Genomic DNA, 25,461 nt, shown 5'->3' with positions numbered 1-25,461 from the left:
TTTAATCAAGCAAACAAAAGAGTAATTTATTATATAATATCAAGCCAATATATTTTTCACAGTAGGATAAACACAATATAGAAAGTGAAGAGAATAACCCATAGTTCTAGGTACATGACTAGTTGTGAAAATAATCAATGGATAATTAACTATGTCTATTAGAGTCTTCTGGGGCTAGGTACTTGTGTTACATGCCAAGGACACAAAGACAAATGAGACATGGTCCCAGATCTCAAGTATGAATTACTTAGAAGGGTCTTCTGGTATCTAATCTAGACCTAAATTAACTTTTAAATGGGTCATAAGTAGTAGCATAAAAATAGAGGACATACAGTCCTTTAAGAGAATCCTTCTCTCTCAATGGTATCAGTAGCCTTGTTATTTTCATACAAAGTTTTGTGCATTTATTGCTTTTAATAAATATTAAGGAATTAAAAATTATAAAATTTGATTTGGTTAAGGTTGGCCTTTTATAGATATAAACCTGCTTAGTAAAAAGTTATTTCAAGATGAGTAATTTCTATATTCAATTGATCATACATACATATAACATAGTAAATGATTAAACAATTTAAAAAATCATTCCTCGCCCTGACCGGTTTGGCTCAGTGGATAGAGCGTCGGCCTGTGGACTCAAGGGTCCCAGGTTTGATTCCGGTCAAGGGCATGTACCTTGGTTGCGGGCACATCCTCAGTGGGGAGTGTGCAGGATCGATGTTTCTCTCTCATTGATGTTTCTAGCTCTCTATCCTTCTCCCTTCCTCTCTATAAAAAATCAATAAAATATATTTAAAAAATCATCCCTGACTTTATTCATTCAATTTAGTCTTGTAAATAAATACTTAGCCAATTTAGGTGATTAATACTTATAAAGGGACCTGCTACTATTATGACGAAAGAATGGAAAATATGTTTCTCAGTTTTGTGTAATTAGGTATGTGTCTGCTGACGTTACTTGTATGCAGTATAATTTACAAATAGTACGAGGGATTATTTCTATGGCTAAATCCCCATTTCTCAGTGAAAATGAAGTATAACAAGCATAATGTAAATTCAGCCTTGTAAAACATTGCACACCAGAAATACTTTGAAGAGATTGGTGGAAATCTTAGAAAGTATATTCAAGATCAAATTAATAGCTACTGATTCTGTTCTGCTTACCTTTCTGGAAAGATTAAGAGGATTTTTCTCCAAATTAAGTTTTATATATAGCAAAAATGGTGACAATTTAAGCTAAATATCAGAGAACACTTTTGTCCATCTTGTGGAACTTATTTTAGGTAAACATCAGGCCTCTATATTCAGGTAAATGCCCATTTATTCTGGATAGACAAGTATGACAGATTTTCCAAGAGTGGATACATGGTACAATATACTGAACACAAGAACTAAGGGAAAGGAGCATAAGCTCTCTTTTGCAATCAATCATAATTCTTCAAAATTGTACAGTGCATGAGATCTTCATATGACAATCAAGGATATACTAGATGGGCACAGAATTGTAGTAGAAAGCTTTGGCTGCTAGCATGATAGTGAAGGTGATTTTTAGTATTTTAGAATTTATTAATTTACATTTAAGAAAACATAAGATCAATATCCCATCAATTTTTAATGCACTTTTAACATGCACATTAAAATGAGAAAACATTTTTGATATACTTTCTACATGCACATTAAATTAGAGCAGGAGCAAATAGATACATGTGTGACATCATTGGACTGAAGCACGTTTATCTCCTGTTCAACTAAGGCCTATGTATTTTCCTGAATCTTGAATAATGTGAAAGTTTAGGGCTCAGGATCATAACCACGTCTAATGATGAATTGAACCATAGAAAGCTTTAGCTGGCCTGCCACTGAAGGATTGGACCTAATTATTCTGAACTTCAGTCTGAAAAAGGCACACGATGCCTGATATCTTACTAATTCTCTCCTTACTAGACAGAGAAACATGGCAACTTGAGTATAATTTTTCAAATATTCAAACTCCTTTCATGAGCTTCCTAGTGGAGGCTTTGGCTTTACGGAGCTTCTATAAATGTGATAATTTCTTGGTGACAGGAATCAATTTAGATAAAAAACAAAAAAGACTGCTAAAGGAAACACCAGTATTTCTAATGTTAATGAATACAGAAAATATTCTCACATGATGGACAATGAATTTGAACGTTTCATTTTCTAGCTGTTTAGAAAACTTGTCCTTTTATTCTCTTCCAGTAACATCTGGAGACATCAACAAAAAGGAAAATATAGTCTTACAAAAAGAGTAAAATAATACTGAATACTCATTGTAACTTCTATGCCTGAGAGATATTTTAACACTTAAAACAGCTTACATGTTTTTATACAACTTTAAAGGTAAAGTGGCTTAATCATTAGAAAACATCAGTAATGAACATATTAGGCAGTAAAAACAAAAACTAGGAAAAAGTCACTAGAGGAAATACAATATTCATTGGTAAAGTGACATTGTTACTAGTTACAAAGTCCTATAACATAACAAAGTAAGTTTTATAAAAATGTGTAAAAGTTTATGATAACATTTTGCAAAGGCCAAACTGATGATCCATCGAGTAGGTTACGACCATGTTATTTTAAATAAGTGTTAGCGTTTTATGACATCCCTTCACATGTCTGCACGAACAAAAGAAGCAAATACTCCATCTTCCCGAGCCAAGAGGCTTTCTGGAGTGTCATATTCTAAAATATTTCCTCGCTTCATCACAATGACTAGGTCTGCCGTCAGAATAGTGTGAACCCGATGCTGTGAGTGAAAAGAATACAGGTATTTGTTACAAATTTTTGGGCACAAGTGGCAGCAATGTATATGAAATTTCACCAATTATTCAGGGACATTTATTTACCTTGGGGTGAATTGTTAAAATACTGGCCAGTATGGCTGTGTCTTGTATGGGATGTATTAAATTGATTGCAGCTAATATAGTAGTTTCACCCATTTTCATGGAAGGATAGTTTCTATAAGTAGGCTAATAAATGTTTTGTCAAATAATTAAATAAGAAGAGCCACCATGAACCAATTGAGTTATAGCTTAGACCAAAATTATCTCTTGTGTGGAATCAACTAATTCTGTGGGCTAAGACACAATTGGAAGAACTCTGGAAGGTGGTCAATTCTGGGAAGACAATATGGAGAAGTCCATTCTGGCAAGCAGTATTAGAATGGATTATTCAGGATTTCAGACATGCCATCTCTTAGTCTTTTGAGATCACTGCCATCACTTGTTCTGTCTTTCCACATGGCACCCTTTGGCGAGAAACTTACGTGTTAGTAATTAATAATAATGAAAGCTACCACTTATTGAGCATATATTACACATTCAGTGCTCCACACACATACTTGTTAATCATCAGAACATTCCTCAAGTATGGGTGTTATCGCTCTCTACTTTTTAGGCCAGACCATTGGAGTTCATAGAGATAAAGCAAAATCAGGCGATCACATAGATGTTAGCAGCAGAACCAGCATCAAAACCGGGTTTAATTTCAAAGTGTGAGATATTTCCAACCGGCCACCGAACTGCTTCCTAGGGAGTGTCTGGTGGACAGTTCACCTGTCATTGTTAGCATATGGTTAAGAGCACAGGCTCTGAAGGTAGAGTCGGCTTATATTTTGGTTTCACCACCTGTTAGTTGCACAATCTTGAGTAACAAATTTGATTTTTGTATGTCTCAAGTTTCCTATCTATGAAATGAATAATAGTACCTGACTCAGAGAATGGTGGTGAGGACCAAATGAGATAATCCATGAAAAATAATTCAGCACGGTGTCTGACACATACAAGCAAAAAATAAATATCAGCAACTGCTATTTTTTATTTTTAGGATTTACAAGGGAAAAATCTCTGCAGTAAGCCTTTCCACTCTTCTTGCTTAGTAAGTGCTATCCAATAGAAATATAATGTGGGGTACAAATGTGAGACCCACGTAATTTTAAATTTCTTGGAGCCACATTTTAAAGGCACAGATAAATAGGTAAAATATACTTTAATTATATACTTGAACCCAATATAGTCAAAATATTATTTTAACATGTAACCAATATGAAAATTATTAATGAGGTATCTTACATTCTTCTGTTAGTACTGTTTTTGAAATCCAGTGAATATTTCACACTTATAACAACTCTCAATTTGAAATACTCATATTTCAGATGCTCAATAGCCACATGTGGCTAGGTGCTACCATGTTGGACCTGGATCATGCAGGTCAAAACATCAGCATGCTGATGGGAGTGCTAAACCTAGAAATACCATCTGTTTAGCTGCTACATGGGCTTCCAAAGTGCCTTCTCCTAACAATCCAAAGTCCAACCTAAAGCCGTCTCCAGGGGCAAAGGCCTATCTTCTGCCCTGGACCACTTAGATGGGGGAGTCTCAAGGTTCATACGTTCAGAAAAGCTAGGGGACTCACAGCTAGAGGGGAAAGGAAACACGTATATGGAGTGTGATAAAGATGGCTTAGAACATGCATCACTATTTTCAACATCCATAGATAAACCTATCATTCACTGAATATCGGTAGCTAATGATATAACTTAGGGAATATCACTAATGGAAGATAATGTTTATTTATCTTTGTGAAGGAACAGAGACATTTTCATACTCACAAATTTAGAAAAAATTAGACTTAATACTGTTTAATATATGCTGTCCATTTTCCCTCCAAAAAAATTTAGTTCTTCAATAACCATATTACAGATGTTAAGGAAAGAATTTGGCTGTTTCTTCTTCTTTTTCTTCTTCTTCTTTTTTTTTTTAGAATTTGACTTCTACATCCATAAATAGAATATTATAAACATTGCCTTGATATTCTAAAATAATGTTTATTTTTCTAATGAAAACATTAAAAAACTTGGCCAATGAAAATAAATATATCTGGTTTTTATTCTATTAATCCAAATAATTGTTTGCTTGACAAAGTGTGGTGTCCATTGCAATAGCATTGAAATTTTCAAAATGCTCCACAGAAATTAATCTAATTAAGAGTGAAGAATGAGTCACTTTCATAAATAATGCCATGCACTCTTTTGGTGCATGAGGGCTTCTTTATAAAAGCCAGAGAAAGTTATCTTAAGCTATTCATAATTTTCATTGGCAGATAACAAAATTAACAGAACAATTTTTAGCAGGGGAGGAAAAATAGTTACTTGTAATAGAGCTGAGGATCATTCTACAAGGGGTCCCCCACAAGTGGGTCATGCTCTGTCTCCTATGAGTCTGTTAAGAGGAGTTGGTCCCACAGTAATTTGTTCTCCTCATAGTTTTCTGAGTGTCTAGTGGGGAGAACTCTAAGTATCCTGGTAGCCACCTCCACACTAGTGGTCTTGAAATGAAGAATGAGTGAAAGATATATAAGCACATAAAAAGAATTCAGTGAATGTAGCAGATCAGAAATGAAGTAAGAACATTTTTTTTTTGGTGGAAAATACAAATGATGCTCAAGTAATCTTCCAGGTGTAGATTAAAAGGAACCATCTAACAATACCATGCTTCATGCCAAATAGAGAAAACTCGCCTTTTGAGTAGGCAAGAGTCTGGTTTTCCCTCTTTATCTGCCCATTTAGAGAGAACAGGAAGTTCTTTCTCCTTATTGCTCCACTGAGAAAATTATTGAAAATATTATGGAATCTTTTTTCAAGTTAGCCAATTCTCTCACCATTGAATTGTTCACACTTTAGTGTGAATGAATTAACCAGGCAACTTCTTCTTCAGAGCAGGAGGAACCTTGAATTTACTGGGGAAGTGAGAGAAAATGTTTTTTTGGTTTTTTTTTACTGAGGCCTTGTTTGAAGAAGATGGGCCCTGACTGGGAGTCATTTCCTGCCACCTTGAAAATGCCATGCTTCCAAGGGTGCTCTTTCTCCCATGCAGCATTCACAAAGAGGGCAGCCTAAGCAGGCACTCCATGCATAGATCAGCAGTTAAACTTAAGTAATTATTTAAATTAATGCATCTTCAGGAACATGCATGGTATTTTTAAGGACACTTACAGAACGTCCCTCAAGGAATAGGGAAACGGGTCCTTAAGACAGAGGTAAGTATGGTTCTCGGAGTTTTTGTAGACACTCTCTTGCATGTTCACATTTCAATACATATACATGTACCTCATTCAAACTGAACATAACTGAAGGACCTGGTTGGGCTGATTGCTGTGACAGTACCCTGTAGTGAGTTCCCTCACCACATCTCTCCCCTTGGAATCACTGGGTTAGCCTGGCCTGACTGAGGGGATGCAGCTAGGATAGCTACCAGAGAATGGGATACTTGGCAGTAGCTCATGATGGTCTACTTGTTGGTCATCACCAAAGTGGAAAAGAGGCCATTCTTGTTGGCAAGCAATTCTGGAACCGTCCCACACTCCACTAAAATACCCTCAGAAAAGACTAAGACAAGGCCTGCGTCCAAAATAGAAGATACACGATGCTGGAGAGAAAGAAAAGTGGAAAGAAGAAAGAGAATCAGCGAGAGAGAAAACGTCCAGGTGATTGATTCATTTACAAAATAGTTTGTGTTAAACATGAAGCCTAAATATAAGCAAGGATCCACCCATCTGCAGAGAAGAGAGAAAAGCATGGTCTATTGTGAGGAAGTTATAACATGGATTATAAAGAGCTTAGCAATTCTTCAATTTGGTTGGTGCTCAGAGAAAATATTGTCTCAGCTGTGAGGTATCTTATGGCCTTCTTTAAAAACAAAAGCAAAAACACAACAGTTAAGAATAGAGACATAGAAATAAGGTGTAAATAGTAGCAGAACTGGCAGTCAAATTTAAGAATTTTGCTTCTGAAACTGCTCATCAGACCATCAAATTGTGGAAAAGAGAATTATTCCATATGAACTACCACTGTATCTGGTGAAAAAGCATAGGCCATGACCTGCTGGAACCTAGATTTGGGATGCTCTGGCATTGTAACTTAGGGGTGGTGGGTATATCAGACAAGCTAGAAATAACAATGCAAAGGTTTTCAGAGCATAGCAGGTTGTCTGTTTCCTTTTTTTTTGGTAAAGATACAGAAACATTAGCAGAGAAATACATAATTCAATATAAGCATATTTTAATTGCTGAAAAATAAAGATTATTGAATCCTGGAATGAAAACCAAAGAGGAATAAATCAACTCCGTCTCCCATACTTACAGCTATTGTAACAACGGTGCGGTCTGCAAAAGCTGTCATTACCACTTTCTGTAAAATGTTTTCCTGCCAAAAAATAAACAAATTAATTCTGAATTTTTTCTGGACTACTTCCTCTCACTATGATATTTGGTCCCCAAGAACAATGCTTCCACAAAGCCCAAACTCTCTGGCAACTCCCACTCCTAAGTCTGTTGCAGAAGATATAACAGGGAGCAGTCCCCGAGAGCAAGTTCATGCCAGTGTCTTCAAAATGCAAATAAAACTCATCTGATCAATGGGAATGACTGATGGGTTTATGACCAAGGAACTGAAAGAGGAAAATGAAAGCAATTGAGCATGGAAATGCTCACTTGAGTTACACCACAAGTAGTATGTGTTCAATCCTTGGCCTAGGTGGTTGGATGTTGTCCTGTGCACAGAAGGGTTGCTAGTTTGATTTTGGGTTAGAGCGCTTGCTTGGATTAAGGGCTCAGTCCCTGGAAGGGGGTATTCAGGAGGCAGTCGATCAATGTTTTTCTCTCACATTGATGTTTTTTTTTCTCCCTCTTTCCTTTTCTCTCTCTAAAAACCTATTTAAAATGTTTGCTTTTAAAAATAGTTTGTATTCAAAATTAATAAAACCTTAGAAAGGTGTTACCCTTTGGGCCAGAAAAAGGAAAAATAAAACACATGCTCCAAATTTGAAATTTGTTCCGTAAAGGAATATTCCAGGAAGGGAACATTTTTATTTCCACCCCAAACTGCTTTTATCTTTATATATTAAACAATGTTTTGGTTAAAAACTCTACCTGTCACCTAGAGGTAAGTAAGCTTGATTACCTAACTTAGTCTTAATGTGAAGAAGTTCTGTCTTACAATCTTTATTGCCAGCTTATTCTCATTCACATTCTCTCTCTGTTTCTCTCATCTCTATTGAGGCAATATTATCCTGTTAATAACCTCAATATTGTAAAACCTTAGTAATTAATACTAATTTTGATGTAATTATGCTTATTTAGTGAAATGGCTTGATTAGAAACTACTTTATTGCTTTAAATTATGTTAACTTTGAGAAAATATACTGTAACTTTGTGTAGCTACTTTAATTGATTAATCTTACTTAATAGAAAGAAATGATGTCAAATTAGCATCTCCATAGATAATTGGTTCCTAATCCTGTTTCACTTTTCAGGGTAGTTTTACCCAATCGAAGCAAGAAAATAACATAAGGCTGTGGATGTTTTTTATTTTTGTTCTTTATGATGCCAAACTTTTAATATTAAGTTAATTTTTATAAAAACGTTGATTGCTAGATCATTCAGTTTGTGATTTAATGTGGATTTTTTCCACTTAATCACAGCCTTCTAGAAAGATCTTTTTTTGTATATAATTGACATTTTAAAATAACTTCTTTCTAAAGTCACATTGTTATTATAAACACATGGAGAAGATCATTATCAATTATAGCCATTATTAATTGTAGTGAATCTTTCTTCAAATTACTTTAAGAAATTAATGATTGGCTTTGGTCATTAATAGATTATATTAACTAGAGATTTGTATATTTCATCTTTGAACTTCCATCATAATACTTGAATATAGTACAGTATGCTCATCTACTGAGACCTAGAATTTTACTATTTTGAGAATTTAACAAAAAGTAATGGCAAATTTATTCTGTGTTTATTGGCAATAGGAACACCCTTAAAATTAGCATCTGTGTCCTTTATTATAATTCTCCATGTGCTTTTATCATTTGGTCAAGCAGATAAATGAAATGACACTCAAAATAATAGGACTGAGGATTCAGAACCCAATCAGGAGAAAATTGTAATTTTCATGTGCCTTTCTTCAAGTCATCAATTTAAAAAGCTTAGAGAGTGCACTCACTGTGGCCATGTCGATGGAAGCTGTTGCTTCATCCATGATGAGAATGCTGCTCTTACGGACAAAGGCTCTAGCAAGGCAAAACAGCTGCCTTTGTCCAACACTAAAATTCTCCCCACCTTCAGTGACAATTGCATCTAAATTAGAGGAACAAGCAAGGATTTAATTGAAGAAATGCTACTATCATATTCCTTGGGTAAGGTAGTGAAACAGGTTATATCCTATAATAGTAAGCTGGATTTTACTTTGTACCACTGCAAGGATTTCATTTGTGAAAAGTGAAGAGAAATTTTACATTGGAAAAATGAATATAACCCTGGGCTACCCTATTTTTGTCAATAGATGATGTTTTGTCAATAGATGAGTTCGACCAGGAGAACGGGAGTTCTATCACTCGCTATGACGTGCACTGACCACCAGGGGGTGGTGCGGAACATGGCGGGCGACCAGTGGTGGCAGGGCACTGAGGGAGCGAGGGAAGGAGGAGGCGGGGAGGCGGGGAACCTGATCAGCCCTTATCGCCAGCCAGACCTAGGGACCTTACTTGTGCACAAATTTCATGCACTGGGCCTCTAGTTTAATATAATTATTTAAAGCCCAGAGAGTTGAAGTGACTTGCCCAAGATCACATAGCTTAATTGTAGTAGACCTTGACAAGAATATTCTCAACTCCATATCCATTTAAGTTCCATTATACCATCCAATTAAATGGTAAGCTTCAAGTGCATAAGGTCTGGGTTTGCTTTTGTTCATCAATATATCCCCAGCAGTTACCATGGTACCTGACATGGTAGCTGAAAAAACACTGTTGCATGGATAGATGAATGTTATAGACTCATTATTTTTACCATCCACATTTCATAAAATGTACTGTTATGAGTTTATAATAAATTCTTTTTCCAAAGTATCCCTTTTATTGCAATTCAAACATTTTTTAGTAGAGTGAGTTGTGTATGTGTGTGTGTGTGGGGGGGGGTCAATTTCCATTAATATATTCTTGTTGCATCAAATTCTTTTAATTTCTCATGCTTGGAGACTATATATTTATTCTCCAAATTTTAATTTACATAACAAACAAAGAGGAAGCCAGAGATAATGAATGCCCTTCACCAGAGTTGGCCTGAACCTGATATTTATCAAGCATTTGATGTATTCTTTATTAAATCAATGTGCATAAACAACATTCAATTAAATAGTGTAAATAAAATCCCATTGCTTACGCTGTACCATAACCCCCAAACACTCTACAGCTTTCATATTGGTGAAGAAAACTATAATAAATATGTAATTGCTTGTCTTTCTGACTATAAATGGCGAAGAGGCTGGTCTCTAAATACCAAGGGAGAAGGGTCTATAAAGCATTATCAATTTCTCAAGTAGACTTTCTGGGCTCTCCAGAGGAGACATCAAAGATTATTATGGGAAAGTTCATCCAGACCCGTGGAATTACTACCACTGTCTGGCACTGGCAAGGTCAACATAATATCCTTAAAGACATGCTGTCTCAATTTTTGTTTGCAGGATCCCTTCTCCTTGGGACATAGAATCATAAAAAGGTATTGTTTACTAGGTCCTCCTTCCCAAATGGACTACCAATAAATATAGTTTTATGTTGTAGGTTGATTTCATTAAAATGCAATGCCAAAACTACACAATCAATTTGGCAACTATATATTATGTATTAAAATTAGAATATCAACCATTATCTTTCCAATTTCTTTCTTAAATGAGTTCAGATTTTAAGAAAGTACAAGTCCAAAACTATAGATGTTTATATTTATGAATTAAGTACTATATTGTGAACTCTCCATTGTTCCATTAATCATGTTGTTCTTTCATTATCCACACTGTTGTTTTGTTTTGTCGTCAGTTATTTGCCAGAATTGTACTACCTCTGGGGCCAAATTTACATAAGTGATTAAGTACATGTTTCATCCTTTTCACAAGTGGCTAAAACTGATATTGCAACAATGTCATAGCAAATAGTGTCTTTAAAAAATATGCTATATAAATAAAAGGAATATGCCCTCTTGGCAGCAAAGAAAATGGCAGCCAATGTGGAGAAATTCCTGCTCCTAAATGATACCAAGCACTCTTTCAACCTAACAGTCTCTTCAGTCCTCTTATCCATTTGCTGAGGGTAAGTGATTTGGTAGATCATGTGAACAGAATGACCACCAGGAAATATTCTGATTGAAGTGGCCTGTGCCCACCAGTGGTGAAAAGGCAATAAATGTATTAATTATAATACTATGGAGTGTTCACATGGAACAGAATGTTATAAGGTTCATTCTCTTGTGCCACCATGAAAAAATCATTAGATTTTGAAGTGTTCTAATGACCTTTAGAAGATTATTTTAACTGTAAGGAGATTAACACTAGAATTATGTAATTTCTAGCATAAATTGTAGATAGAGGTATGTAGTATTAATTGCATATTTTAAAAAATAAATGTATAATTTAGAAAATTTACCTAGACCTCCTGGTAGAGATTTGACCATATTCTTCAACTGTGCAATTTCCAGAGCTTCCCAGAGTCTGTCATCTGTGCATTTGCATTCTGGATCTAAATTAAATCTGTAGGGAGAAAAATCAGTTAATCAGTCAATAAATAAAAATAAACACTTGTATATGTTTGTGTATTGCTGTTGTTACCTTAAAATGTAAGTTCTATTTGTTTTGGTTGCAGCTGTATCCCCAGTATATACAACAGTGCTTAGGATAGAGCAGGCATTCAACTTATATTTAATAAATGAATGAATGACCTTAAAGTTATGACAAATGACTTTTGATGATATAATAAGTTTATATATATATATATATATATATGTATATATGATATAATAAAACTCATTATTTGAATTCATCCACTTTCATATTATGTTTCATGTAACCTGAACAGTGTCTAGCAAAACAGTCCTACAGAAATTATGCTAAATACACAAATCTATGGGGAGCATATAAAACTATTAGCTTTCTCAACTCATTGTGATGTACCAAGCACAAGAGTAGTAGTATATTTACTGAGAATAAATATATTCAGAGATATAAATTTACTATGGTATTGCTAAATACATTGATACATCCAGAACTTTAAATTAAACTAATGTTACAGATGAATATTGAGCAATCTTACATACATTTTCTCTTCAAGACAAGGAGTAATTAGCAAAAGGAAGTGGCAAATTACTTCTTTGTAATTAAATAAATGGAGAAGGAAAGCAAGAGAGAACAAAGGATAGATGAAATGAGAGACATAATCTTGTGGATGATGCCATGGCAAACTTTGGAGTCAGACAAACTTTGTTTGGAATCACAGTTCTACCACTTACTACTAAGTGCATAAACTTATAACTACTTGGTATATACTTGGTATATACTTACTACTTAGTGCATAAACTTGGTATATACAGCTTCTCAGGTCCAAAATACTCATCCGTGAAATAGGGCTGATCATATACAGAGTGGGGCAAAAGTAGGTTTATAGTTGTTCGTATGGAAAATAATATGATAATTAATAAATAATAATACAAGAACAAACTCTGTGTTTCGTGTACTCATAGTTGTAAACCTACTTTTGTCCCACACTGTCTATACTGGAGCAATATTTTGAGGATTTAATGAGACAACATATTTAAAGTGCTTAGCAGATAGTAGATAGATACATCTCCCCCCACGCCCCTGGGAGGGAAAACACAAACCAGGAATAAAGAAGATTGTAGCAGCTTCTTAAAAGCAATTTTGGCTGAAAGAAAAATTGTGAGGGATGAGGGGTCAGGGGCGGGAATCAAGGTACTAACCAACTGAGTATCTGCTAAGGTCCGGTCATACATACAAGAGATAGGCAGGTTATCTGTAGGGTGGAAGACCTAAGACTTGTCTGCCAAGAATCACTGCCTCCAAGTCCAGAAGAAAAAGTGACATTTATATAATCAAATAGAAAGAGAACTAGAGGCACAAAAGATTGGCTTCTATAGACGAATTTAACAACTCTAGGGTTCTCTAACCCAAATTGTTGGACAGATATTTGATTATAGTATATTGATAATATCATTTCATACCTACCTGAAAAATAATTCTAAGAAAAACTCTCCTATGAGCCAAAGGGTAAATCCTGAGGCACACAGTTTTCTGTTGAATATGTAACCTACCTAATAGAACCACTAAATAGTATTGGATCTTGCAGAATGATTGAAAGTCTAGAACGTAGTGTATGCAGTGGTAGTTTTGAAATGTCTATCCCATCAATGACAATCTTTCCTGTTAAAGAGAAACAAAAATGACACACATTTATTGAAACCACAAGGAAAATAATATTTATTAGCTTTACAAATTGAAAGTACTTTCCTGGTTCAGGGTTGAAATTCCTAAAATTCCTTTCTCCTGGTTCCCTGCTTTATTTTCTTTCATAGGACATTCTATATACATTTATTGATCTTTTTAAGTGTCTTCCTCTCCCAACTAGAATATAAGCTCTTTGAAGACAGGGATTTTTACCTGTCTTTTTTTTTTTTTTTTTACTCCTGTATTGACTGGTCAGTTCAGTGTATTACAAATAAAAAGTTAAAATCTATGACATAGATATCACATTTTAATGAATATCTCCATAGTGTACATAGACTTATAGAGACTTGTGCAATCATGCTGTCCTTTCCTCAAAATTGATAGATTTATCTTATCATGTCACTTTGCACAAAAACAATATGGCCCTACGAGAGGCACGTGCCTCTCATGAAGCATGGCAACTGGAGTCCCTTTTCCAGTTGGCTTTAGATTAAAGAGCAGGAAACGTGGTTAGCTTAAACTTTCCTTCAGAAATATTATCTATTAAAATCCTATAGTCTAATGATATTTAAAAGGGAATAAGTCATTGATAGTCCATATAGGCCTGAAATGATGTTTCATAATCTAATACATTCAGTCATAACCATAGTTTTTTAATGAAAAGTGTCAATCGTCTTCGGATCATATAATTGACTTACACTGAAAATCCCAACAGAAAATCTTTAAAGTATCTGTGTATTATTACTAGCCATGGAAAGATCAAACTGCTGACCCAGTGGCAGATACTTAACTTGTTTTTGAATCTAAACCCCAAATAGATAGCAATTACTACAGCTCAACTTTGTGTTCATAAACTGACCTCTTTATCTCATAGAGCTGTTGTGTAGATTAAATTAACTAATATAAACTGTCAAGTACAATAAAAATGTGAAGTACTATCATCATTATCATAATCATTACAGATAATAATAGTAAGCTCACCCTGGAGGTGATAGTCGAACACATTGCTGGATCCCCTTTTATTCAAGATGGTTTATGTGCTGGCCTATTTATAGGCCACTTGATAGACTAAATAATGTGACATATTTTTTCTAAAGTAAAGATTAAATTATTTCTGTGTATCATATTATAAATAATTTTGTGGGTGAATAAATATTTTTGTATATTGTCAACATGGGCTTGGCACCTTATAGCAAAGATGGACTCCTCACAACATGTTCAACATTATTAACAAGGTTATGAAGAAGACGATGATAAAAGTCTTGCACCAAAATGAAAAATGCAGGTTACTTTATCTCCTTGTATTTTTTCCTTTGATGGAAATAGATTTATTTTTAGTCTGAGGGAAACGAAAGTCTTTCCCTCTCCCTCTTCCTCTTGAAATGCCACCTGTCTATTGCTATTCAAAATTGGTGGACTTGTGTTTATTTTGTCAGTTTACTCGAATTTTTTAACAACTATATCTAGAACTGAATTTGGAGCTAATAGTTTTATTTTTCCAATTGTACATTTTTTTCTTCACTTCTGGACTGTTCAGCTGGAATACATGCCTCAAAACATGGGCACAAAGTCCTTATAAATGTTTAGTTTTTATTTCTGTAGAATTAGGTAAATTGATGTTGCATTTTTTAAGGGAAAGGACCACCTACCCAATAAAAAAATTTAGCAACTTACCATCAAATATATCAACCATTCTGAAGAAAGCCAGGGATAATGATGACTTCCCACTGCCAGTGCGACCACATATGCCCACCTAAAAAAGCAACTGTCACTCAGAGAGAGAGAGAGAACTCAAACAAATAATAGAAAATGGGGAAAAGTATTTTTAACTCAGACAAGATACCACAGTGAAACTGCAATTCTACTGAAGTACTTACATTAATACTATTATTCTCCTTTATGAGTGATCATTATTTAAATAAAAACATGGAGTCCTCACCAAATCTTCAGTAATTCCATTCCAACTCTTTTTTATTTCTGTGTAATTGTGTTGTTTTCCTTTGTGGCTTAATTTTTGCATTAGTTATATGTTGGTCTAATAAATATTTTTTTTCTTGTAAGTGATGATTTTATAACAAAAAGTACAATGAGTCCATTTTTTTCTGCATACTTGCTCTCTTTAAAACAACTAAAACAAATCATGTGGGACTAGAGCTAGTACAAATTCAAAAGTTCTCAAGGAGATGTCTGATATGGCTATGAGCCAGAGGCAGAAAACATGAAAAACACGCCTATTGTTGACTTTCCCGATCTCATGGAAGACTAATGAATGGCGATATGACTGAGAGAACATATATTTTATCCTGATCCTAACTCTCCTTTTTTTAATGTAGATAATTGGACATGTAAAGTGTAGATAATATTATGTGAGCTAAGTGAGAATATACTTTGCTGGAATGTCTAAAGAGCTTAGGTAGTAACGGAGTGTCCATCAGAGGGTTTGTAAATCAAATGTCAGTGAATTCCATACCTTTTGACCAGGTTTGATGTAAGCTTTGACATGTTTAAGAACAGGTTTCAGATTATTTTCATATCTGACACACAGATCATGAATCTTGATCTCCCCTTCCTGTGGCCAATGCTCTGGGACTTGAGAAGGATCTGGGGGGGGGGGGTACGGGAAGAGAGAGGGTGAGGGAGAGGGAAAGAGAGAGGACGAGAGACAGAGAGGGAGAGACATATACATTTATACATATGAAAATATTTTTTTCTAAATTTGAAGTAATACTGAATGGAGGGAGTTAATGAGGGGATATCTATAAGACTTTCAACAATAAAGAATAAATTTAAAAATAAAATAAAGTAATACTGAACCAAATTTTGTGGATTTTCAAAATTAAAATTACATATAGAGTCAAGGCTTCTGGATTAAGAACTTTCAAAACAGTTGTTTTTTTGTTTGTTTGTCTTTGGAGCAACTGTGTCTCTTCAGCATTCCATTATTCAATTCTATTCAAGATAATTCATCCGTGAATTGATTCATTTGTTCACTCCACTGTTCATCAAACACTTGAGTGCTTAAAATGTGAGGATTGTTGTGTAAGGTGTTGGAAATACGGAGATGAAAGACATGCCTCCAGGTGCTCACTGTGTCCAAGTAACTCAGCATCTACAGTACTGCATGGAGAGACCCATGAGGGAGGCCAACCCGAGATGTTATGGGAGCACAGAGGATGCTATCCCATCCAGGAGGGTTTCGAGAGGAGATAAGATGGGGAAATGTGTTTTAAATATATATATAGAGAGAGGAGAACAAATATTAAAAGAAAACATAGCCTGTTGGCATGGCCAGAGTGAAAGGTGTATGGATGGATGATGAGAGATGAGTTGAGCTGGGTGAGCAAGGGTTGCCTAATGAAGGGTCTAGTGGTCTATATGGCTAAGTTATCTACATTTTGACCTTAAAGACCTGGATAGCTATTGGAGGATTTGGGCCAAAAAAATGCATTTTAAGCATGAGATTTGCATTCAAGAAAGGTTATTTCCTGACAATTCCAGCAAAGCTAAGAATCTCAGTCAGAATATTAAGATCCAGTTTCTTGACATCTCAGTTAATAAGGTCTTAAAAAAGAAAATAGGATAGTGCATGCTTTGGGTTGGTAATTAATATAAGTCAAAATATTTGTATGATTCTCTTTAAATATTACTAAACAATATCTATTGAACTCTGGCTGTATCCAAGACACTTTGGGCCAAAAAAGTCTTATTATATCAGGAGTGCCTAATCAAGCAAAGTCAAGCTGAGAGGCAATTCTCTGGACACTGGAGTGGGAAACAAAAGCAAAAGTAACAATGTGTCTGATACACAATATTTGAATAGAATACATATTTAAATGAATCAAAATAATATTTCAAACAATACCCATGGTGCCTTCATAGTTCTCAGACTCCATAGTCAAGAAACTGTTCACTTTCTTCACTGCCCCCATCTGGACCTCCAGGTCAGCCAAGTTCCTCACAACCCAATTCAAATAGTTGGTTATCTATGTTAGATGACAAAAAATTATCATATTTAAAATAAATTTTCAATCACTGGATGTTTGGAAATAGAATGACTTTGACAGTTAGCGTTCATCATGTGGCACAATTCATAAGTGCTACAGGATATCAGAGACCAGAGAGGATGTCATGGGATAAACTTGTCAAAGAAGGTGTCTGTTCTTCTTCAAGGGTCCTCAAATGTCTCTGTTTAGTGAAGTCCTGATTTCCATACACAGTGGATAGTGATATGTACCTCTGTTTGTATTTACCTAATTTATATTCACATTCACTTTAGTGTCCCTAAATGGGTTTTGAGCAACTCAGGATAGGGATCCCAAGGAGCCTTGGGGATGGGTTTGAGAAGGTTCACAATATCAGAAATAAATCCATGCTGTCCTAAAACTCTGGTTTAGGTCCAAATCTGCTAATATTTTCAAGATGTCATCTTTTTGTGAATTTCAATGTTATCCTCTAATATCCATGAATAAGAGTTGACAACAGCTATGGAAAGTACCTCCAACACTGCACAAAAAGAGAGATTTTCATCTGTACCTACCGTAAGTGCATACAGAAGACCTAAGCCCACCAAACCAGAGTTGGGAGACATGCTAATGCATGCAATAGATGCAGTGAGGACAATGCAAGCTCCCAAATAATCCTAAAAAGGAGAAAGAAAAAAAATGTTAAAATATTTTTCCAAGTTCTTAAACCAAAGGTCTCAATCAATTTAGGTGATCACCAAGAGAATATGTATCACTCCGATGTGTCATGTTAAGAGGAGGGCTACCTAAGTTACAAAAAAATTGCAACTCACAATATTTGGGCTGAAATGGGAGTGATTCAATGTTTTCATTATATCCATGCAGATATGGGTTCAGAGAAGTTAAATAGCTTCCCAGAAGTTAAGCTGCTATTTTTACCACTATTATCTCCAGCAATAGTAATAATGCTAAGTACATTGTAAAGGTTCAGTAATTCTTTATAGAATAGATGCCCAAAGAAATTCATCCCTTCATAAATCTTTCACTGAATTTTTATATGAGCCAAGTATCTGGGCTGAAATGGGAGTGATTCAATGTTTTCATTATATCCATGCAGATATGGGTTCAGAGAAGTTAAATAGCTTCCCTCTCTCATCGATGTTTCTGACTCTCTGTCTCTCTCCCTTCCTCTCTGTAAAAAATCAATAAAATATATTTAAAAAAAAAATAAATAGAATAGATGCCCAAAGAAATTCATCCCTTCATAAATCTTTCACTGAATTTTTATATGAGCCAAGTATCTTCTAAATCGACTTCTGAATTTTTAAAGACTCTTATATAAATTATTTAATTCTCCACCAATCTCTTTTCCAGACTTTAATAGTTGAACATGTAAAAACATTAATATGGAGGGAAGTTCAATACAAAGTGTTATGATATTTCAATCCCCCATTTTGAACTGTAATATGTTTGTCTCCTAAAATGCTTTGCTATGCATAAGTTTTAGGGGTTTTTTTGCTTTCTTAAAGTGAAAAGCACTTTTACTTTAAGCCATGAACTGCATCATTTAGTTCAAAATTATCCTTAATTTTTTACTATTTCAATTGTGGAGGAAAAATTCATGAAACTCTGTGTTCCTTGTTATAAAGAATAGATATGAATAAGACTAAAATAGAACAAGGCCACATTTGAGATACTAAACAACAAAATAATTATTGACTCTAGGCCTAATATAAATATAAAGGAAATCAAAAACATTATGCACTCAATCTCTTTCTCTATCCCTGTTAAATTTAGTTTTATTATGGAATGTTTATATCCTGGATTTTTCCATTATATAGAACTAAATCATAGATTCAATTAGATGATAATTTTAAATATTTTCCATTGAATTAAAATGGTACTTCTGAAAACAGGCAGGTAGCCTTATCCTGGTAATAGATTCAGCAAGAGAAGTGACAATAGATGAAGGAAGGAAAGGGAAAAGGCTGATCAATAGATTAGTCAATGGATACTGTCTGGCCTCTTCCACATTGCTAAGGTTTTCAAAACTACTTGTAAAGGTTTCAATATGATAATCAGACATTATTGTTTTAATTATTAGTCCAGTAAATAAAATATGCCCAAATGTACATATAAAGATAATGTGTAGAGATGTTTTTGACACTTTAACAATAGGCATAGCTTTTTGAAATACATGCATTTATAGCAGTTTTTTTCAGAGGAAAGACCTAGATATGAGATATTAAAAGCTAATAAGTCTGCAGCTTAGTGTCTATAACAAAATTATTTTATTTATCAAAAAATATTCCTTATCTTTTTTTTTAAAAAGTGCTATTCGTGTTGTATTTTAGTTATACCAACTAGATACGTTCCTGCCCATTTCTAGATTATTATCACTGCCCAAATATTTTCATTTATGGAGATTTTTATAGGCATTTGATAAGAATTTTACCTTGATCAGCATAAGAAAGGAAGCTTCTTTGTATACAATATTTACCCAAAAATTTCAGAGCAAAATCACTAAATTCCGATCACCTCTCTTCAAATAGCACAGGAGTATAAAAGTGTGAAATTGATAGACAATGCAAGAACTTCTGTTAGCTTTCTATTTTCCACTTCTTTACCATTAAACTTATCAAGTTTAACGAATTACCAAGTGACCCTATCATTATACCTCCTCTTCTCTCTTCAAAAATATGTCAACAGTAAAATGGCTTAAAGGCAATAAATTGAAAAAAGGTAAGCAGATGGTCTGAATAACTCACATATAGGAGAGCAAACACTTAGGGATCACTAGCAGCATTTATTCTACTGCTAAGGCCTTACTCATCCTAACCAATCAGTTCAACGAAAAACACACCTGTGGTCAAAACAGTACAATGGAATGAGAAATTCAATTTAGGAAATAGAAGTTACTACCTATGTGAATTACCTACTGTCAATGAGGGCCAAATCACAGAACATTTTATCTGTGTGGTGATAAATCACAACTTCCATTGAGTTTGTGAATTTGACACTCTCTTCCAGAAGGGAAGACTTTGATTCCCATGTCAAAAGTGAGGCCTCTTGCCCAACTGGCATGGCTCAGTGGTTGAGCATTGACCTATGAATCAGAAGAGGAGGTCCCGTGTTCGGCATGCTTGACTGGGGTGCAGGCTCAATCCCCAGTGGGGGACGTGCAGGAAATAGCCAGTCAAAGATTCTCTCTCATCATTGATGTTTCTATCTTTCCCTTTCCCTTCTTCTCTTTGAAATCAATAAAAACACATTTTTAAAAAAGGGAGTCCTCTTGTCAGATTTCTAGTCATTCCATGACATCTATCTACATATAGATTATAGTAAAAATTTTAATTTTCTATAAAACAGACTTGTAAATAATGAATAGCCACATAATAGCTTTCCTTCATGTGGAAGTCTATGATACCATTGAGTGGGAGAATATATCAGGGTCTCCCAATTACAAGATAAGGGCACACCTGTGTATCATGGAGTTAGGAAAACATGAAGAGGCTCTGTGCTGTTTCACAAAATATACCCTTGTGCAAGCTCACTCTGAAGACTATTTTCACTTTAGCCTGTTGATTCTGAAGGCTTTTTTTTTTTTGGCTTCCTGATATGAATTTTCTTTTATCCTAACGCCACACAGCAAGACAAAGCCTTGGAAAGACAGCCTTTAGATAGAGTTACACAATTTTTGCAAATGGAAACACCGATGCCAAAGAACTGGAACTGTTTAGTGCAGAGGGATGAAGAGAAAACGCTGTGCTGAACAAAAGAACGTAAGCGGCATTCAAAGGTTAGGACGTAGTGACACACTCCACACAACTGCGGCCCACTTCCCTTGGCACCCAGAGGAAAAACACTCCCTTCTGTTGCCAAAGCAACCTGGGTGGTCACAGTCTAGCTACTTTCTCTCCCGCCAAATTATTTTATTCTTTCTGACTCTTGTCCGTTATTGATTTGAGTGTGTTTTGACCTTTTCTTTTCTTTTTCCAATTCAAAAGGAATAAATCTTCAATAGGGAAAACTATTTACTCAGAGAAAGGGAATAACATGTGATCATCTTAACTCTTACTTAAGAAGATCAGGAAAGAAGTGAAAGCCATGTGTTAAAAGATGAATAAATAAGTTAGATTGTAATAAAAAATTGTATGAGGCTCAGGGGTCTTCCCAAATTCAACAAAAGGTGTTTTTCCTCTGCTTTCCCCCCTTCCTTCTCCTTGAGATGTTCTGTCCATCGAATTCAAGTGGCATCGCTTTGGAAAGTTAGAATTGGGAGTGAAGAGAAGCCAACGAGAAAATTAGCCACAGAAGGCTTAACAAGTTTTCTCCATCAAGGTGATTGGTGCATGAATTAGAGTTAGTGCAAGCCCCACATCTGTGTCGGGAAATCCTGCTTGCCTCTTCTCATTCATGACCAATGTCTCAACCCTCTTCGTATCATTTTAGTTGTGTTTCTGCTCTGGAAACTCCCAGGATCTTTGCTATAAGCAGACATTTTTGTTAATTTACTGAGTAATATGGCAAAAGGGTTGGTGTTAATTCTGTGGATAAGAGCAATGCAGACTCATTGGGCCAAATAAAAGTTTTCATTACTTATTCTTGACAATGACTTACAAGGCAGCATGTGCACAGACAGCTGTGGGGTTCAGAGGGCAATTCACACCTTGGTCTCTAAGGCCCTGTAACCCAAAATCCATATTTCTGACACAAGATTCATTTATTTCAAACTGAAATGGTGCCTCCAATTATATGGACATGTCCACAGAAGCAAAGTAGTCATGAGGTTACTTATATGTGAACAATTGGGAGACATATTATTTCCTAATAGGAGTCATCCACTTAATTTATTCAGCCCTCCTACTGTGGCACCTGTTCTTGGATTGTAGTGTTTATATTCAAGTAAACATTTTAATATTCTAATATTCCAACTATTCTAGTTCTAATGAAAACTCTCAATGTACTCAGAAGCACAGGAAAAGAGTGAACCTGACAGGATTTAAGTTGTAAACCTGGAATTGTCTGGAGGTGTGCGGCACGCACACACACATACCCACACAAACTTACTGACACATAAATACAATTGATAAAGAAGACAAATGACACACAAGGGACTTTGGACTTCTGTCAGCTGATATGCCTGAAACTTTGCAATAAATCAACAACTTCCTTGCCAAAATTTACCTTTACTTATTAGAAATAGAAGCAAATTTTTTTGGTATTGGTGTAAAGGAGAGTTCTGGTAATGAGACTAGACAGCAAATCTTGAAAATAATGTAATACACAGAAAACAAAGAAAAGACACAAGAACAAAGGTATCAGAATAAATGGCAGATTGTGCACTTCCTATTGAACTATCAGCATTTTCTTCAGGTTTCTACAAGTAGAACTAGAATTCCTTTATATTCAGGTCTGACTACCTTTTCCTGTGGGGGTTAAAATAGTGGGTTGTAATTCAAACTAAACTAACTTATTCGGAATCTGGCTGCTGTTCCTTTCTATTTTCTTCTGACTTCCCTTTCTTGGCAGTCTAAAGGCTCTAATATCTTGTATTCTGGCTATGAGAGCAGAACATATGGTTTGCTTGAAGATTCTTGTTAAACACTTGTCCATTAACCTGACAGTAGGAAGTGCTAAAGAGCAGAAACAGCAGTCAAATCAGACCCTCACCTCAAGTCCAAAGCAAACATACTTGCCCCCTAAAAAAATATTTGATCTTCAAGTTTAGGAAAACCACATACAAAGGTAACTATTAACATTTTTCCTTATGAATTTGGGGTCTTCTTTCATTAAGCTATTTCATCGTTAATTCTGTTATTCAGATATGAGTTATGTTCCTTAAGAGAAAACAGATTTAAGTAAACAAATACAGAGGTTTTAAATAAAGATTTAGGATCTGGCCCAGATCTAGAAATAATGTTTTGGTTTTGTTATAAATTCTAACCAACACGTTATCTGTCTTAATGAAGACATTTTGCCCAGCCCCCACAGCTACCTGGAAGGAATTTCTTATCACCAACTAATGCTTCTATCTAAAAAATGTGAAATATAATTGTGTTATGTTCTGAATAGTTTCTATATAATAACTAATATACTGGCAAAGAATTTCTGTAAGTTAGCAAATCATGACAGCTACATCTTATGGTGGTAGGGGGTGGGGGAATAGGAGAGGTCCTAGATTCCATATCAATCTATACCCATCCATCAACAACTCAGATTTTAACTTGGGTTCCTTCATTTCAACCTTATAAAATTCCCTTTACGGTCTGCCCTCTCTGGTCTGTTGAGTTTTGAAAGAAAGCGTGCATATGATAGGGATGCTTAATCAGCTGAAGTGAGATTCTTACGATAGCACAGATAAACCTCCTTTTTCTTTTTACAAACTAATATATAATTAGTATTTTTAAAAGACTACAGACAACTCATCATTACCACTGAAGTAGCTCATCTGTACTGCAGATACACAGACTAGTCTGCAAACTAAGGCTGACCCTTGAACATCACAGGGCTTAGGGCACCAACTCTCCACACCGTGGAAAAACTGCATATAACTTTTGACTGCCCAAAAACTTTACTACTAATAGCCTACTGTTGACTGGAGGAAGCCTTGCTGATAACATAAAGTCAAGTAACACATATTTTGTATATGCATTATATACTATACTCTTATAATAAAGTAAGTTAAAGAAAAGAAAATGCAATTAAGAAAATCATACGGAAGAGAAAACACACTTATAGCACTTATTTTTAAAAATTCGCACATAGTGGATCCATGCAGTTCAAGTGCGTGTTGTTCAAGAGTCAAATGTACATTCTCTTCCCTTCTTTTTTTATCATTTTCCTCCTTTATTTCTTAATTCAATCTTTATTGTTGAAAGTATTGCATATGTTCCCTTTTCCCCCCATTGATCCTCTTTTCCCTTCTAAAACTTGTGTCTCTTCTATTTCCTACTCCATACTCCAGCTGGTTGGCCTATGAATTACTCACCAGAGCAGGTACTGTTTCTGTTCATTTATTCATCCATCCATCCATTCATCCAAAAGACTTTTGTTGACTGCATTTGCTAGTCACTGAACTATGGGTTTTATTGAAATAATCCTAATATCCCCATCAAGAACTTATTCCTATTTTATAGATGAGGAACTGGGACTCAAATAAATGGATTAACTTGCCAGATCAAGTCTGTAAATGCCAGTGCTTGTGCCTGTTCTCCTACTTCATACAACGCAAGGAGGCAAGAGATGATTAATTGCAGTTTTTTACATTTTGTGCTAACATGATCCTCTACAGACTTAAAACATAAAAAGTCGCCATCTCTTCCAGGCCTGTCAAGCTGAATGAAGGAAATGAGTACATTTGTTCACTTGTCAAATTTGCTCTTTTGGAAAAAAATTATAGTTATACAAACATTTGCCACTCCATTAACTTATGTAATCTAGAGACTAATGAACACAGAATGAATTTTTGCTTTTGGGGCTATTTGTCTTGCCATTAGCTAAAAAATTATGACACATTTTCTTTGCAACATAAACAAACCTGAGTTATTTTTAAAAATCCAGAAAATGTCAAGTTAGTGCTGAATCTCAGTGGCAGACTAATTTTTACAACTGTCTCCCTCTTTGCATCAGGTCTCTTCTCTGTTTGGTTTCCATTTCGAAATCGTGAAATGAACGTACCGTTCTGACCTCTAGCCATCTGTTGGCAGCTGAGAGAAATAAGTAGGCAATGTTGTTTGTGTCCGTCAGTTCCAGCATACGTTGCTTAAATCTGGTTTCATGCCTGCAGAAAACAAAAATATTATAATGGTAGCCACACATCAGGAGAAATAATAAAAAACAGAAAAATCAGTCACACTTACTACTACACTATTTACTCAACAGAGTGACAAACCAATGGGGTGAAATGACTAGTAAATGACTCCTACTTCAAAATCAAGGCCAGCTGCTACTGCTCTGGGGTATTCTCAGTAGAGATGGTGTGGTCCAGTGTTTCCTTCATTTCTCAGACCTTTGTTATGAAAAGGAATCTTTCTGATGACAAAGTGCTATTAATAATCATTTCATAAATTTCCACATCATTATTGTAGCCATGGAAACAAGGTATAACCAATGTTGCAAGGGCCTTACACAAATTAGAATAGGTTGTACAAAAACGCAAAATACTCTACCTATTTTTATTGCATTTATTTC

General features: G+C 35.1%; 1 protein-coding gene across 5 annotated transcripts in view; it reads right to left on the bottom strand.

Moving 5' to 3' along the window:
* The window catches only part of ABCC9 (ATP binding cassette subfamily C member 9), a 118,515-nt gene continuing 93,054 nt past the window's right edge, over nucleotides 1-25,461 (bottom strand). For all 5 annotated transcript variants that reach the window (XM_014457521.2, XM_023755525.1, XM_023755524.1 and 2 more), the window contains 10 exons: nucleotides 24,949-25,051; nucleotides 17,844-17,945; nucleotides 17,169-17,289; nucleotides 15,777-15,907; nucleotides 14,981-15,059; nucleotides 13,174-13,282; nucleotides 11,496-11,599; nucleotides 9,026-9,159; nucleotides 7,157-7,219; nucleotides 1-2,764 (listed from right to left, as the gene is read on the bottom strand). In XM_014457521.2, the coding sequence (XP_014313007.1) occupies nucleotides 2,627-2,764; nucleotides 7,157-7,219; nucleotides 9,026-9,159; nucleotides 11,496-11,599; nucleotides 13,174-13,282; nucleotides 14,981-15,059; nucleotides 15,777-15,907; nucleotides 17,169-17,289; nucleotides 17,844-17,945; nucleotides 24,949-25,051 (1,084 nt within the window). In that variant the 3' untranslated portion in view covers nucleotides 1-2,626. The remainder of the gene's footprint in view (nucleotides 2,765-7,156; nucleotides 7,220-9,025; nucleotides 9,160-11,495; nucleotides 11,600-13,173; nucleotides 13,283-14,980; nucleotides 15,060-15,776; nucleotides 15,908-17,168; nucleotides 17,290-17,843; nucleotides 17,946-24,948; nucleotides 25,052-25,461) is intronic.

The sequence above is a fragment of the Myotis lucifugus genome, unplaced genomic scaffold (genome assembly GCF_000147115.1).
Source record: "Myotis lucifugus unplaced genomic scaffold, Myoluc2.0 scaffold_78, whole genome shotgun sequence".
Taxonomy (NCBI): domain Eukaryota; kingdom Metazoa; phylum Chordata; class Mammalia; order Chiroptera; family Vespertilionidae; genus Myotis; species Myotis lucifugus.
Note: the sequence above shows the minus strand (reverse complement) of the source record. Positions and strands in the feature narration are given on the sequence as shown.